This window comes from Entelurus aequoreus, linkage group LG04 (genome assembly GCF_033978785.1).
Source record: "Entelurus aequoreus isolate RoL-2023_Sb linkage group LG04, RoL_Eaeq_v1.1, whole genome shotgun sequence".
Classification (NCBI taxonomy): Eukaryota; Metazoa; Chordata; class Actinopteri; order Syngnathiformes; family Syngnathidae; genus Entelurus; species Entelurus aequoreus.
The window spans coordinates 27,678,854-27,693,504 of record NC_084734.1 but is presented as its reverse complement, the minus strand read 5'-3'; the positions used below and the strand labels follow the sequence as shown (position 1 = coordinate 27,693,504).

The 14,651-nt window shown below is 44.8% G+C and overlaps 1 protein-coding gene across 2 annotated transcripts in view; it reads left to right on the top strand.

Moving 5' to 3' along the window:
• Window positions 1–13,483, top strand: part of cep57l1 (centrosomal protein 57, like 1) — a 13,490-nt gene extending 7 nt beyond the window's left edge. The window contains exons 1-11 of one of the 2 annotated variants that reach the window (XM_062043476.1): window positions 1–282; window positions 801–963; window positions 1,043–1,219; window positions 1,289–1,407; window positions 1,647–1,823; window positions 2,815–2,889; window positions 7,183–7,272; window positions 7,357–7,422; window positions 7,539–7,801; window positions 7,871–8,015; window positions 13,165–13,483. The exon at window positions 1–282 is cut by the window's left edge and continues 7 nt beyond it. In XM_062043476.1, the coding sequence (XP_061899460.1) occupies window positions 262–282; window positions 801–963; window positions 1,043–1,219; window positions 1,289–1,407; window positions 1,647–1,823; window positions 2,815–2,889; window positions 7,183–7,272; window positions 7,357–7,422; window positions 7,539–7,801; window positions 7,871–8,015; window positions 13,165–13,362 (1,494 nt within the window). In that variant the 5' untranslated portion in view covers window positions 1–261 and the 3' untranslated portion in view covers window positions 13,363–13,483. Of the gene's footprint in view, window positions 283–482; window positions 604–800; window positions 964–1,042; window positions 1,220–1,288; window positions 1,408–1,646; window positions 1,824–2,814; window positions 2,890–7,182; window positions 7,273–7,356; window positions 7,423–7,538; window positions 7,802–7,870; window positions 8,016–13,164 lie in introns of those variants that run through there. The other variant, XM_062043477.1, reaches the window with a different exon arrangement.
• Window positions 13,484–14,651: the final 1,168 nt, after the last annotated feature.

The window sequence follows — 14,651 nt, the reverse complement described above, 5'->3', positions numbered from 1 at the left end:
CGATGAAGGAATATTTACGAGACAGTGACGTGACATCCTTTAAAGAGAGTACTGTAATCCACCGCACACACAAAGTACCGGCGAGGGCGGAACCAGCGTGCAGGCGGAACTAGAATTCAGAGTCTGAAAAAGAGAGGGAAATTTAAACCGGCCGGACACTTCTGTTGGACCGCTTGGACATTTGTGGATTCACTAAAAAATAGGTCAACGTCGATTGGGACCGCTCAAGAGCAACAAATAAACAACTCGTATTGCTGCAGAATGGAGTTTTACCACGACCAGGTAACGTTTCAAGTGTTAGCCGTTTGGTTAGGAGTGTTGCTAGCTGTTAGCTCTGGTGTTTTGCTTCAATTAGCTTTCAGGCTAACTCAAATACATTAACTTCCTTGGTAATGCTGCATTTAGGACGACTGGGAATTTGGACACTTCCAATTTCTTAAATAGGAAAAGGGCTCTCTGAATTGGGATTAAGCCACACACCCGGTGCCCTCCTCATTCCAGCTGCTACCACCAGACTGCTGCTTTAAAGTCCTACTTGCTGCATTACGTTTTGTGTCTGTTTTAGTTTATATTTTTATTTTTCATCTTGTTTTGTTCTGCTCTGTAAGTTCTGTTTCGTTATATACAAAAATGTACCTATCTAAATTCGACATTTCCTACTTTTAGCCATTGGCGTTTAATGGATCACCCACAAACAGAAGTACACAATTGTATATCCAATATATACACGATTATTGAACACTCGCCTAAATGAATGTCATTTGTAGTTACAATCGCAATGTATCCTTCTCCTTTTTAAGCTTTTAGATTCACCCTCCAAAAACAGTTACATTGGGAGCTATTACCAGCCTCCAGAAAAGGGCCTACCAATTGCCAGAGAACCAGAGCCCTACTCCAAAGGTGCAGGGCTACCGATGGACAGTCCTGCACATTCACAAAGCAAATTGAATACTGACAGAAAGGGTATGATGGGAAGCAAGTAGTTGTTTTCCCACTTTAAAATGTATTACAAGACATTTATCTCCCTTCTTGCTCACTACAGCTGTCGAGAGTGCACTGAGGACCCTTCAGGACAAAATCAGACGACGTGAAAAGGAACGGGCGCAAGCGGAGAAGAACCAACCGCAATTCTTGCAGGATGCTGAGAAGCATCAGCCTGTGGCGGCAACATCGTACAACATCCAAGCTTCAGCTGGCCAAGATTGTGCCAACAGGCGTGGTAATTAAACGATCAGTCGTCCCCCCGTCGTCCCCAAAATTGATGCTGATATTATGGTGTCGATTAAAGAGATGGACTCCAAGCTGCAGTCTGCAGAATTTGGCTGTAAGGCGCTCCAGAAGCAGGTGGACCACATATTGAGGATGGTGGATAATGCGAGGAAGGACACTCCAGTCGTGGAGAATGAGGTAGAAAGGACTGTCTTGTATTTAAAGTGCACAATCCAATATTCAATAGCTGTCATACAAATATAACAATGCTTTGTTTTGATGGCTTGCTTAACCACACAGTTTAGCACCATAAAATATCACCATTTTGACATAAAAAACAGTGCACAAAACAATTGTTAAAAAAACCTTGCCTTCAACTTCAAGGTGTTCCTAAAGAAGTATCCAGTGATGTTTTCTTTTCTTTGGCTTCCCATCAGCATAAACAACACCACCACCACAAACAACAACAAGAACAACAACAGCAGCAGCAGCAGCAGCAGCAGCAGCAACAACAAGAACGTCTGAGCGGCTCAGGTGACCAAATTCAGCGGGAGAAGCTAGAGAAACTGGAATCCGAGTGTCTCAAATTGAGCAAAACTCAAAACATGTCGGACGTAAGTCTACTTACGTCGCTTTTTAGTTCTTATTCATTGGCTCATGTTTGCAGATGATACAAATGTATATTGTTCAGGAGAAAACTTGAAGGAAGTGTTGAAGATAATAGAGGTTGAGTTGCTTCAGCTAAAAAAATGGTTTGGTATTAAGTTATCATTAAATGATAAGAAAACTAAATGTATGGTGTTTAGTGGTGCAAGGACAAATTGTGAAGCAAAATTAGTATTAAATCAAGTGGAAATTGATAAGAGTATATGAAACTAAGTTCTTGGGAATAATAATTGATCATAAGTTATGTCGGAAACCGCAGATTTTTCCATATCTAACATATTGTGTTGAAGTTTGGGGAAATGTTTATAAAACAAACATACCCAATAATTAAACTTCAAAAAAGGGTTATTAGAATAATACACAAAGCGTGCTACTATGAACATACCAATCCATTATTCATAAGTTCTAATGTGTTAAAATTTTCAGATATTGTGTTTTTAAAAACCATGGAAATTGTGTTTCGAGTAAAGAACAACAGCCTTCCAGCTTGTATTCTTAGGTTATTTAAATTAAGAGGAGAAAACTATAATTTACGGGGGATATTGATTTTTGAAATATGTAAAGTAAGAACTAATATAAAATACAAATGTATTTCAGTTTTAGGAGTTAAATTGTGGAACAAGCTCAGTGATGAGTTGAAGACATGTAGTTCTTTGTTAAGGTTTAAGAAAGCCTTGAAAGGTGAAATAATGGAAAATTATAAAATATAGAAACGATTACTTTCATCCCATTGATTTTTTTGAACGTTGATGTTCCAGGCAATCTAACTTTCAGTGAATGTATAGGATAGGCAAATATAAGCCTTGGCGTCATTGTTTTTCTTTTTGTGTGTGTATGATTGTTAATATGTATAATCTGTGCTGTTAAATTGATTGGTTGATTATATGACCAAAATAAACTCATTTCATTTCATTATGTTTGTTGTGATCATCTCGACAGATGAAGCTGGCCGATCTGGAGCAGAAGTTCCTCAAGGAGCAGCACGAGCGTAAAGTGGTGCAGGAGAGAGGCCAGGTCAGTACAGAAAAGCTTTATTATTACACATACATTTGTATTCATACTTTATTATTCTTCATCTATTATTTGCTTGCTCTGTGTGTTGGGCTGCTATTGTCACAGTCCTGTATATTTTGGGCTTGTCAAAAGTATCGATAGTTTAATACCAGATTGATACAAATATATCGATACCTGCTTTTTTCATTCAGTACAGACCACTTTTTCCTGTGTCAGCGCCTGTTTTAACAACTAGCCAGTTTTCCACCTTTTGATTTATTTGTGTAAGCCTGTCACTAATGCCTATTTAGTGCTTCCACACTTGTAAAAACAAATGCTAATGAAAGTGTGGTGTAACTCTGATTCACAACACAGTTCATAGGTGCCTGGCTTGCCAAAGAATATGATTTACCCCATATTTCCACTGGATGCAGAACAACAGCTGAAAGGTGCCGCCACCTGCAGTCCTGCAATGCCCACGAAATTGCAGGACAAGACCAAAAAGTCTGTGCAGCGAAATAGCACAGACTTTTATGAGATCTCACAAATGTTACAAAAGCGTGTTACAAGAGCGTGGCTTCATAGTAAAAGAGTGCGGGTACTAGACTGGCCTGCCTGTAGTCCAGACCTGTGTCCCATTGATGATGTGTGGCGCATTATGACGCGTAAGATACAACAACGGAGCTGTTGAACAACTTAAGCTGTACATCAAGCAAGAATGGGAAAAAATTCCACCTGAAAAGCTTCAAAAATTGGTCTCCTTAGTTCCCAAACGTTTACTGAATGTTGTTAAAAGGAAAGGCCATGTAACACAGTGGTAAACATGCCCCTGTGCCAACTTTTTTGCAATGTGTTGCTGCCATTAAATTCTAAGTTAATGATTATTTGCAAAAAAAAAAAAAAGTTTATGAGTTTGAACATCAAATATCTTGAACTGTGAGCAAGTAGCAAACAGCCCCTTTAAAAGTGAAAGAGAGGTGTATCTTACGTCATGCATTTATTTGGTAACTGAATAAAAGCGGTCATGAAAGTATTCGCAGGGCAAGTGAGAGCGGAGATATGCCACCACAAGCCCAGGAAGTGGGCTTTACCACAGCATGCAGAAAACCGCCAGAAGCATGCAACCCGACCTTGAGCACGTCGAGATGCGCTAAGAAAACACAGCGCAGAGACACGCTTTAGTCATTTGGCAACACTTTGAACACCGCTGCCTTACTTATTTTACCGGGAAGGCAAAGTGTAGCCTGTGGGCTATTGGCTGAACGCACCTATTTTGTTATGAGCCTGTGGCACGTTGTAGAAATAAGATAAACGGCGAAAAGACATCATTTAATAAGAAAAAGCTGAAATGTTGATACTAATGACAAATAAAAACACAAAAAAGTGTCTTTTAAAAGAATGCTTTAGCCTTTTTATCAGCCTATTTTATTATAAATTACGCAGCATCATGCTACCACAATATTAAGAATATTGTTTGTTTTTAGGCTCAGAGCCTGCATGTTGGAGTTCAACCCGGTGGACGAGAGGGTAGCTTCCCTCCGCCTTCGGGTGGGGGAACGGGTCCTGACTGTGGTTTGCGCTTACGCGCCAAGCCGCAGCTCAGAGTACCCACCCTTTTTGGATTCACTCGAGGGAGTACTTGAGATTGCTCCCCCGGGTGATTCCCTCGTTCTACTGGGGGACTTCAACGCTCATGTTGGCAGCGACAGTGATACCTGGAGAGGCGTGATTGGGAAGAATGGCTGCCCGGATCTGAACCCGAGCGGTGTTTTGTTATTGGACTTTTGTGCCCGTCACAGATTGTCCATAACAAACACCATGTTCAAACATAAGGGTGTCCATATGTGCACTTGGCACCAGGAAACCCTAGGCCGCAGTTCCATGATCGACTTTGTAGTTGTGTCGTCGGATTTGCGGCCTCATATTTTGGACACTCTGGTGAAGAGAGGGGCGGAGCTTTCTACCGATCACCACCTGGTGGTGAGTTGGCTGCGATGGTGGGGGAGGATGCCGGACAGACCTGGCAGGCCCAAACGCATTGTGAGGGTTCGCTGGGAACGTCTGGCAGAGTCTCCTGTCAGAGAGAGTTTCAATTCCCACCTCCGGAAGAACTTTGAACATGTCACGAGGGAGTTGCTGGACATTGAGTCCGAATGGACCATGTTCTGCACCTCTATTGTCGAGGCGGCTGATTGGAGCTGTGGCCGCAAGGTAGTTGGTGCCTGTCGGGGCGGTAATCCTAGAACTCGTTGGTGGACACCGGCGGTGAGGGATGCCGTCAAGCTGAAGAAGGAGTCCTATCGGGTTCTTTTGGCTCATAGGACTCCTGAGGCAGCGGACAGGTACCGACAGGCCAAGCGGTGTGCGGCTTCGGCGGTGGCGGAGGCAAAAACTCGGACATGGGAGGAGTTCGGGGAAGCCATGGAAAACGACTTCCGGACGGCTTCGAAGCGATTCTGGACCACCATCCGCCGCCTCAGGAAGGGGAAGCAGTGCACTATCAACACCGCGTATGGTGAGGATGGTGTTCTGCTGACCTCGACTGCGGATGTTGTGGATCGGTGGAGGGAATACCTCGAAGACGGAGCTGAGCTGGAAGGCAAAGCTCTCAATTTACCGGTCGATCTACGTTCCCATCCTCACCTATGGTCATGAGCTTTGGGTTATGACCGAAAGGACAAGATCACGGGTACAAGCGGCCGAAATGAGTTTCCTCCGCCGGGTGGCGGGGCTCTCCCTTAGAGATAGGGTGAGAAGCTCTGCCATCCGGGGGGAGCTCAAAGTAAAGCCGCTGCTCCTCCACATCGAGAGGAGCCAGATGAGGTGGTTCGGGCATCTGGTCAGGATGCCACCCGAACGCCTCCCTAGGGAGGTGTTTAGGGCACGTCCGACCGGTAGGAGGCCACGAGGAAGACCCAGGACACATTGGGAAGAATATGTCTCCCGGCTAGCCTGGGAACACCTCGGGATCCCCCGGGAGTAGCTGGACGAAGTGGCTGGGGAGAGGGAAGTCTGGGCTTCCCTGCTTAAGCTGCTGCCCCCGCGACCCGACCTCGGATAAGCGGAAGAAGATGGATGGATGGATGGATGGATGGATGTTTGTTTTTATATACTTGAAAGCACCATGCCACTACTGTTATTTTACAATGTAAAATATTTAACTATTGTTACTTATGAGCATATTTATAAGAACTGTATTGTTTGTTTCGATGTATTGGGAGGCTATAGACCACTGTTGTTCTTTTTTGAATGTATACAGAACAGGCCAAAAGTTTGGACACACCTTCTCATTTGATGCGTTTTCATGACTATTTACATTGTAGATTGTCACTGAAGGCATCAAAACTATGAATGAACACATGTGGAGTTATGTACTTAACAAAAAAAGGTGAAATAACTGAAAACATGTTTCATATTCTAGTTTCTTCAAATCAGCCACCCTTTGCTCTGATTACTGCTTTGCACACTTTTGGCATTCTTTCGATGAGCTTCAAGCACACCTGTGAAGTGAAAACCATTTCAGGTGAGAGGTGGCTACCTCTTGAAGCTCACAGAGAGAATGCCAAAAGTGTGCAAAGCAGTAATAAGAGCAAAGGGTGGCTATTTTGAAGAAACTAGAATATAAAACATGTTTTCAGTTATTTCATCTTTTTTTGTTAAGTACATAACTCTGCATGTGTTCATTCATAGTTTTGATGCCTTCAGTGACAATCTACAATGTAAATAGTCATAAAAATAAAGAAAACCCATTGAATCAAGTCAACTTTATTTATAAAGCACATTTAAAATTTACCACAGGGGTAGCCAAAGTGCTGTACAATGGGCAGGTTAAAAGATAATACGAGAACCGAGCAAACACAACACAACACAAACAGAGCACGATTTAAAAAAAATAACTAAAATAAATAGAACATAAAAACAGGTTCACAGCAGATGTATTATGGGGCGCCATAGCAGGATGGATATCACTGTGTTAAAAGCCATGGAATAAAAGTATGTTTTTAAAAGAGATTTAAAAACCGGAAGAGAGGAGGCCTGTCTAACACTTAGAAGTAGGTCGTTCCAGAGCTTGGGAGCAGCAGCGGCGAAAGCTCTGTCACCTCAAGCTTCAGCCTTGTGTCAGGGACCGTCCGTAGCAGCTGATCGGCTGATCTTAGGGATCGGGTGGGGCAGTAAGGCTGAAGGAGGATGAGAAGGTGTGTCCAAACTTTTGGCCTATACTGTATATGCCTCTAATATTCATATTTAAGTTTTTAAAACAAATTTGTGTTGTGACAGTCTGTCAGTAAAAACCGCTTGAAACTGCATCCTCAGATGCAGAGAGAGCAGGACCTCAACATGCGATTTTCCTCACTAGCTTCCCAGCAGAAGAAGCCCAAGAAGGCTGCAAAGAAAGTCACAGTGGTAATTTTTCAAAAGTCTGACACAACCTTCATTTGTTTTTGTAATGTATGTAAGATTTTGTTGAGAAGTTGTTTTGTATCTCAGAAACTCCCCCGACTAAATGAGAGGACATCGCCAAGGCATAAAAAAATCCCTTTTGTGGCAGGAACGGTAAGGTGCTCACTTTGTGAACCCGTTCTCAAACAATGGCAATAAAAACTATTCTGATTCTCACTCACATTATTTATTCATTGAGTGTGAACGTTCATTTTGGATTTTCCTTCCAGTCGACAAGCCCGAGCCACTCGGTCCACGCCAATGTGCAAAGTATCCTCCACATGATGAAGCACCACCAGCCCCAACTGTGTCATAGAGTGGGCGCCCTGCACCGCTCGGGCTGCGCAGCCAAGAAGAGCCTCCAAATGGACAATCGCACGACTTCTGTCTCCGCCCCCAGCGGCGACAGAGAGGTCGAACACCAAGATCAGTCGCTGGGCTCGCTGTCGGACCTGCTTCTGGCCCTGCAGGACGAGCTGGGCCAGATGGGCTTGTGAGTTGGCAAGTTTCTATTGGAACATGTCTGTCAGATTTAGTCATGATTCATGTGTGTGTGCGTCAGTGAACATCAGGAGCTGGTGCATCAGATTGATGCCACTCAGCATCACGAGCAGAGGCAGGACCTGCAGAGAGAACTGGAAGGTTTGGTGGCCAGAATGGACAAAAAAGGAACGCAGATTAGCAAACTACGGAAACACCAGCAGACGGTATGTAAAATGTCACACAGTACTTGTTTTATTATTTATTTCATAAAGATTTTCCAGTGGCATTACGTGTACCACAAGATAAATAACTATTGTCTGTATGTAGGCAGCAGAACAATGTGATTCTTCTCGGCCGGTCAGCAGAGAAAGTTAACAATAAAATTAATTAATGATAAAAAAAATGAATGTAATTATTAAGGATGTGAATCTTACAATTTGATTTAAAATGGATTTAAAATGGATTCTTGATTCGACTTGTCTGCAATATATTATTTGGTATACAAATTGTACTCCTCTCTGAGCTGCCACCTTACCGTGGTAGAGGAGTTTGCGTGTCCCAATGATCCGAGGACCTATGTTGTCCGGGGGCTTTATGCCCCCTGGTAGGGTCTCCCAAGGCAAACTGGTCCTAGGTGAGGGATCAGACAAAGAGCAGCTCGAAGACCTCAATGAAAGATAAAAACAAGGAACCCAGATTTCCCTCGCCCGGACGCGGGTCACCGGGGCCCACCTCTGGAGCCAGGCCCGGAGGTGGGGTACGATGGCGAGCGCCTGGTGGCCGGGCCTGTCCCCATGGGGCCCGGCCGGGCACAGCCCGAAGAGGCAACGTGGGTCCCCCCTCCAATGGGCTCACCACCCATAGCAGGGGTCATAGAGGTCGGGTGCGAAGTGAGCTGGGCGGCAGCCGAAGGCAGGGCACTTGGCGGTCCGATCCTCGGCTACAGAAGTTAGCTCTTGGGACGTGGAACGTCACCTCGCTGGGGGGGAAGGAGCCTGAGCTAGTGCGCGAGGTGGAGAAGTTCCGGCTAGACATAGTCGGACTCACTTCGACGCACAGCAAGGGCTCTGGAACCAGTTCTTTCGAGAGGGGATGGACTCTCTTCCACTCTGGCGTTGCCGGCAGTGAGAGGCGACGGGCTGGGGTGGCAATTCTTGTTGCCCCCCCGGCTCAGAGCCTGCATGTTGGAGTTCAACCCGGTGGACGAGAGGGTAGCTTCCCTCCGCCTTCGGGTGGGGGAACGGGTTCTGACTGTGGTTTGCGCTTACGTGCCAAACCGCAGCTCAGAGTACCCACCCTTTTTGGATTCGCTCGAGGGAGTACTTGAGAGTGCTCCCCCGGGTGATTCCCTCGTTCTACTGGGGGACTTCAACGCTCATGTTGGCAGCGACAGTGAAACCTGGAGAGGCGTGATTGGGAAGAATGGCCGCCCGGATCTGAACCCGTGCGGTGTTTTGTTATTGGACTTTTGTGCCTGTCACAGATTGTCCATAACGAACACCATGTTCAAGCATAAGGGTGTCCATATGTGCACTTGGCACCAGGACACCCTAGGCCGCAATTCCATGATCGACTTTGTAGTTGTGTCGTCGGATTTGCGGCCTCATGTTTTGGACACTCGGGTGAAGAGAGGGGCGGAGCTTTCTACCGATCACCACCTGGTGGTGAGTTGGCTGCGATGGTGGGGGAGGATGCCGGACAGACCTGGCAGGCCCAAACGCATTGTGAGGGTTTGCTGGGAACGTCTGGCAGAGTCTCCTGTCAGAGAGAGTTTCAATTCCCACCTCCGGAAGAACTTTGAACATGTCACGAGGGAGGTGCTGGACATTGAGTCCGAATGGACCATGTTCCGCACCTCTATTGTCGAGGCGGCTGATTGGAGCTGTGGCCGCAAGGTAGTTGGTGCCTGTCGGGGCGGTAATCCTAGAACCCGTTGGTGGATACCGGCGGTGAGGGATGCCGTCAAGCTGAAGAAGGAGTTCTATCGGGTTCTTTTGGCTCATAAGACTCCTGAGGCAGCGGACAGGTACCGACAGGCCAAGCAGTGTGCGGCTTCAGCGGTCGCGGAGGCAAAAACTCGGACATGGGAGGAGTTCGGGGAAGCCATGGAAAACGACTTCCGGACGGCTTCGAAGCGATTCTGGACCACCATCTGCCGCCTTAGGAAGGGGAAGCAGTGCACTATCAACACCGTGTATGGTGAGGATGGTGTTCTGCTGACCTCGACTGCGGATGTTGTGGATCGGTGGAGGGAATACTTCGAAGACCTCCTCAATCCCACCAACACGTCTTCCTATGAGGAAGCAGTGCCTGGGGAATCTGTGGTGGGCTCTCCTATTTCTGGGGCTGAGGTTGCTGAGGTAGTTAAAAAGCTCCTCGGTGGCAAGGCCCCGGGGGTGGATGAGATCCGCCCGGAGTTCCTTAAGGCTCTGGATGCTGTGGGGCTGTCTTGGTTGACAAGACTCTGCAGCATCGCGTGGACATCGGGGGCGGTACCTCTGGATTGGCAGACCGGGGTGGTGGTTCCTCTCTTTAAGAAGGGGAACCGGAGGGTGTGTTCTAACTATCGTGGGATCACACTCCTCAGCCTTCCCGGTAAGGTCTATTCGGGTGTGCTGGAGAGGAGGCTACGCCGGATAGTCGAACCTCGGATTCAGGAGGAACAGTGTGGTTTTCGTCCTGGTCGTGGAACTGTGGACCAGCTCTATACTCTCGGCAGGGTCCTTGAGGGTGCATGGGAGTTTGCCCAACCAGTCTACATGTGTTTTGTGGACTTGGAGAAGGCATTCGACCGTGTCCCTCGGGAAGTCCTGTGGGGAGTGCTCAGAGAGTATGGGGTATCGGACTGTCTGATTGTGGCGGTCCGCTCCCTGTATGATCAGTGCCAGAGTTTGGTCCGCATTGCCGGCAGTAAGTCGGACACGTTTCCAGTGAGGGTTGGACTCCGCCAAGGCTGCCCTTTGTCACCGATTCTGTTCATAACTTTTATGGACAGAATTTCTAGGCGCAGTCAAGGCGTTGAGGGGATCCGGTTTGGTGGCTGCAGGATTAGGTCTCTGCTTTTTGCAGATGATGTGGTCCTGATGGCTTCATCTGGCCAGGATCTTCAGCTCTCGCTGGATCGGTTCGCAGCTGAGTGTGAAGCGACTGGGATGAGAATCAGCACCTCCAAGTCTGAGTCCGTGGTTCTCGCCCGGAAAAGGGTGGAGTGCCATCTACGGGTTGCGGAGGAGACCCTGCCCCAAGTAGAGGAGTTCAAGTACCTTGGAGTCTTGTTCACGAGTGAGGGAAGAGTGGATCGTGAGATCGACAGGCGGATCGGTGCGGCGTCTTCAGTAATGCGGACGCTGTATCGATCCGTTGTGGTGAAGAAGGAGCTGAGCCGGAAGGCAAAGCTCTTAATTTACCGGTCGATCTACGTTCCCATCCTCACCTATGGTCATGAGCTTTGGGTTATGACCGAAAGGACAAGATCACGGGTACAAGCGGCCGAAATGAGTTTCCTCCGCCGTGTGGCGGGGCTCTCCCTTAGAGATAGGGTGAGAAGCTCTGCCATCCGGGGGGAGCTCAAAGTAAAGCCGCTGCTCCTCCACATCGAGAGGAGCCAGTTGAGGTGGTTCGGGCATCTGGTCAGGATGCCACCTGAACGCCTCCCTAGGGAGGTGTTTAGGGCACGTCCGACCGGTAGGAGGCCACGGGGAAGACCCAGGACACGTCGGGAAGACTATGTCCCCCGGGAAGAGCTGGACGAAGTGGCTGGGGAGAGGGAAGTCTGGGTTTCCCTGCTTACGCTGCTGCCCCCGCGACCCGACCTCGGATAAGCGGAAGAAGATGGATGGATGGATGGATGAAATTGTACTAAAAGCTTTACAAAACAGGTTACAAATGTCCTCAGAGCTGCTGATCTGTGACGTATACGTGCAGCGAGTATGCGCAGAGATGGGCTATAGCAGCCATGTCAAAGTCAAGGCCCAAGGGCCAGATTAGGCCCGCGAATGAATTATCTATGGCCCACGGGATGATATTTGATTAGTATTAAAACCGGCCCGCAGGCCACAGCCGCCTGCTGCTGTTTTGCACGCACCAATACTCCATCAGTGTTGGTGCTAGGAATTTTCAAAATGGGGTGCCAGGGACCCCATCAAGTCACAAAAATTGGGTCCACAGTACATTTTTGGGGTCCCACTTTTTTGTAACCATTTTGAAAACAAATGATAAATGTATGCATTATCCTGTTATATCTCACATTCTATATTGTGTTTTGGAAAAAGGTTGTCATAAATGTTACTTAATTTATTTTTTTTAAAATACAAAAGAAAACGAATGTTATGCATATGTAAATTCATTCAGTTATAAACATTCATTCACTTTCTTCTTTCCTTCAAGGATCTAAACTTTACCGCTGCCAATATTTTTTTCTATATTTTTATTGTAATATTTTCAGAATGTGTTTGTTCTATTTTTGGCCAAAGTAAGACTAAGAAAACAATCTGAAGTTGTCTTTATTTTTTTTTTGTTTTAATGCCATGATTTTAATAGTCCGGCCCGCATGTGCACAGATTTTCCTCCATGCGGCCCCTGAGCTAAAATTAGTTTGACAGTCCTGCCCTAAAGGATGTATTTTTAAAAATTGATTCTTAAAAAAAATGTTTACATTTTGATCATTCAATTCTTAAAAATTCTTGGAATTCATTTAGAATCGCGATAATAAAAATTGCGATGGATGTAAATTTAGCACTCCTAGTTGTTAGAACATCAAATATATCCTATTAATAAAATTATCAGGCAAGTAAAAAAAATGTGAAAAAAAATATTATATTGATATTTCATTATTCCTGCCCCTCTTCCAAAGTCAGGTAATGAAGATAAGTCGTATAGAAAATGGATGAATGAATTAATCATATCTCATAAATAATATAATTGCACCATTGAAATAACGAAGAACACAAACATTTTGGGGAAAATAGCAGTGTAGGGAAAAAAATCTAAAAAGGGCCAAGTGCTCTAGAAAATTCTAAAAAAAAAATTAGAAAAAGGGGGAAAAGTTAGGTATTGAGTTTGATCAGATTTTTAAAACACAATAAATTGATATCAAGTTGTAGTGGATTAAAAAACTTGATATTTTACCTGTGGACCCAGGGAAAGGTGGGATATTTTTGGACCCTACCTCTTGCCCGAAGTCAGCTAGGATAGGCTCCAGCTTATTGAGACCCTAGTGAGGATAAGCGGGATAAAGGCTAGATTGTCACTTACAAATGTTACCATTTTTTATGGTTGGTGTGCTCATTTAGTTAATGGTGCAACATATTCCATCAGAAACATGCTATTAAGTAACAAATCAAAATAAATCTCCATCCTCTTTGCTCTCCACAGGTCCACACACTCACCCAGCACTCGTGCAACAACAACAACGCAGCTAAAAAGCCGAAAGGGACCAGGCCGTCGACCGCTCCTCCGGTCCTGAATAAGCAGCAGGACATGCAATGTGCTCCGAAAAGCCTGCAAATTCTCAGGGAGACCCAGAAGTTCCGCAACAGCCTTAAACAAGATGACATCTCCTGGGAGGTTTGATAAGGATAACAACATGGAATCATGTGTAATACATGTTGATAAAGTCGTTTTATCTTGTGTGAGGTTGTTGAAATACTCACTGTGAAATATTTTACAATTTTAATAAAGCTTATTTTCTACACATTGTTGCCAGTTATTAGTGTCGTTATGAGGCCAGACCACTAGATGGCAGTGTTGATCCTACACATTGTTGCCAGTTAAGTGTCGTTATGAGGTCAGACTACTAGATGGCAGTGCTGTTAAAGTGTACCAACGAGAAAGGTCCTCCCTCCCTTAACCCAGTGGTTCTCAACCTTTTTTCAGTGATGTACCCCCTGTGAAAATGTTTTTAATTCAAGTACCCCCTAATCAGAGCAAAGCATTTTTGGTTGAAAAAAAGAGATGAAGTAAAATACAGCACTATGTCATCAGTTTCTGATTTATTGAATTGTATAACAGAGCAAAATATTGCTCATTTGTAGTGGTATTTCTTGAACTATTTGGAAAAAAAGATATGAAAATAACTAAAAACGTGTTGAAAAATAAACAAGTGATTCAATTATACTGTAAATAAAGATTTCTACACGTAGAAGTAATCAACTTAAAGTGCCTTTGGGGATTGTAATAGAGATCCATCTGGATTCATGAACTTAATTCTAAACATTTCTTCACAAAAAAAGAAATCTTTAACATCAATATTTATGGAACATGTCCACAAAAAATCTAGCTGTCAACACTGAATATTGCCTTGTTGCATTGTAATGAATGGAATAGCCTACTTGATTTGATGTTCAGTTTATGAACTTACATTCATATTTTGTTGAAGTATTATTCAATAAATATATTTATAAAGGATTTTTGAATTGTTGCTATTTTTAGAATATTAAAAAAAAATCTCACGTACCCCTTGGCTTACCTTCAAGTACCCCCAGGGGTACGTGTACCCCCATTTGAGAACCACTGCCTTAACCAACAATTCTCAGCTCTTCTGACATGTTTCTATGGCGAGGACAAAGAAGTCGACCAAGTCAATAAAGGTTTATAACATTTTTTTTTTTTAAAAAGGCTGCACTGACAAGATTGTTGAAGAGAATAAAATAAACCATTTTGACACAAAAAAAAACTTCAGCTTTCTCAAAACTACTTTCTTTTCTTTCTTTTTTTAGTTTATTTCGAACATGAACACACTTACAGCATAATACATCACACAATTTCATATCATTCACTTTACATCATGTCCGAAAAGGAGTAGGAAGAAGCAAAGCTTATTTAATCCTACCCCTTTCCCACTTCAGAGCGTTTACAAATAT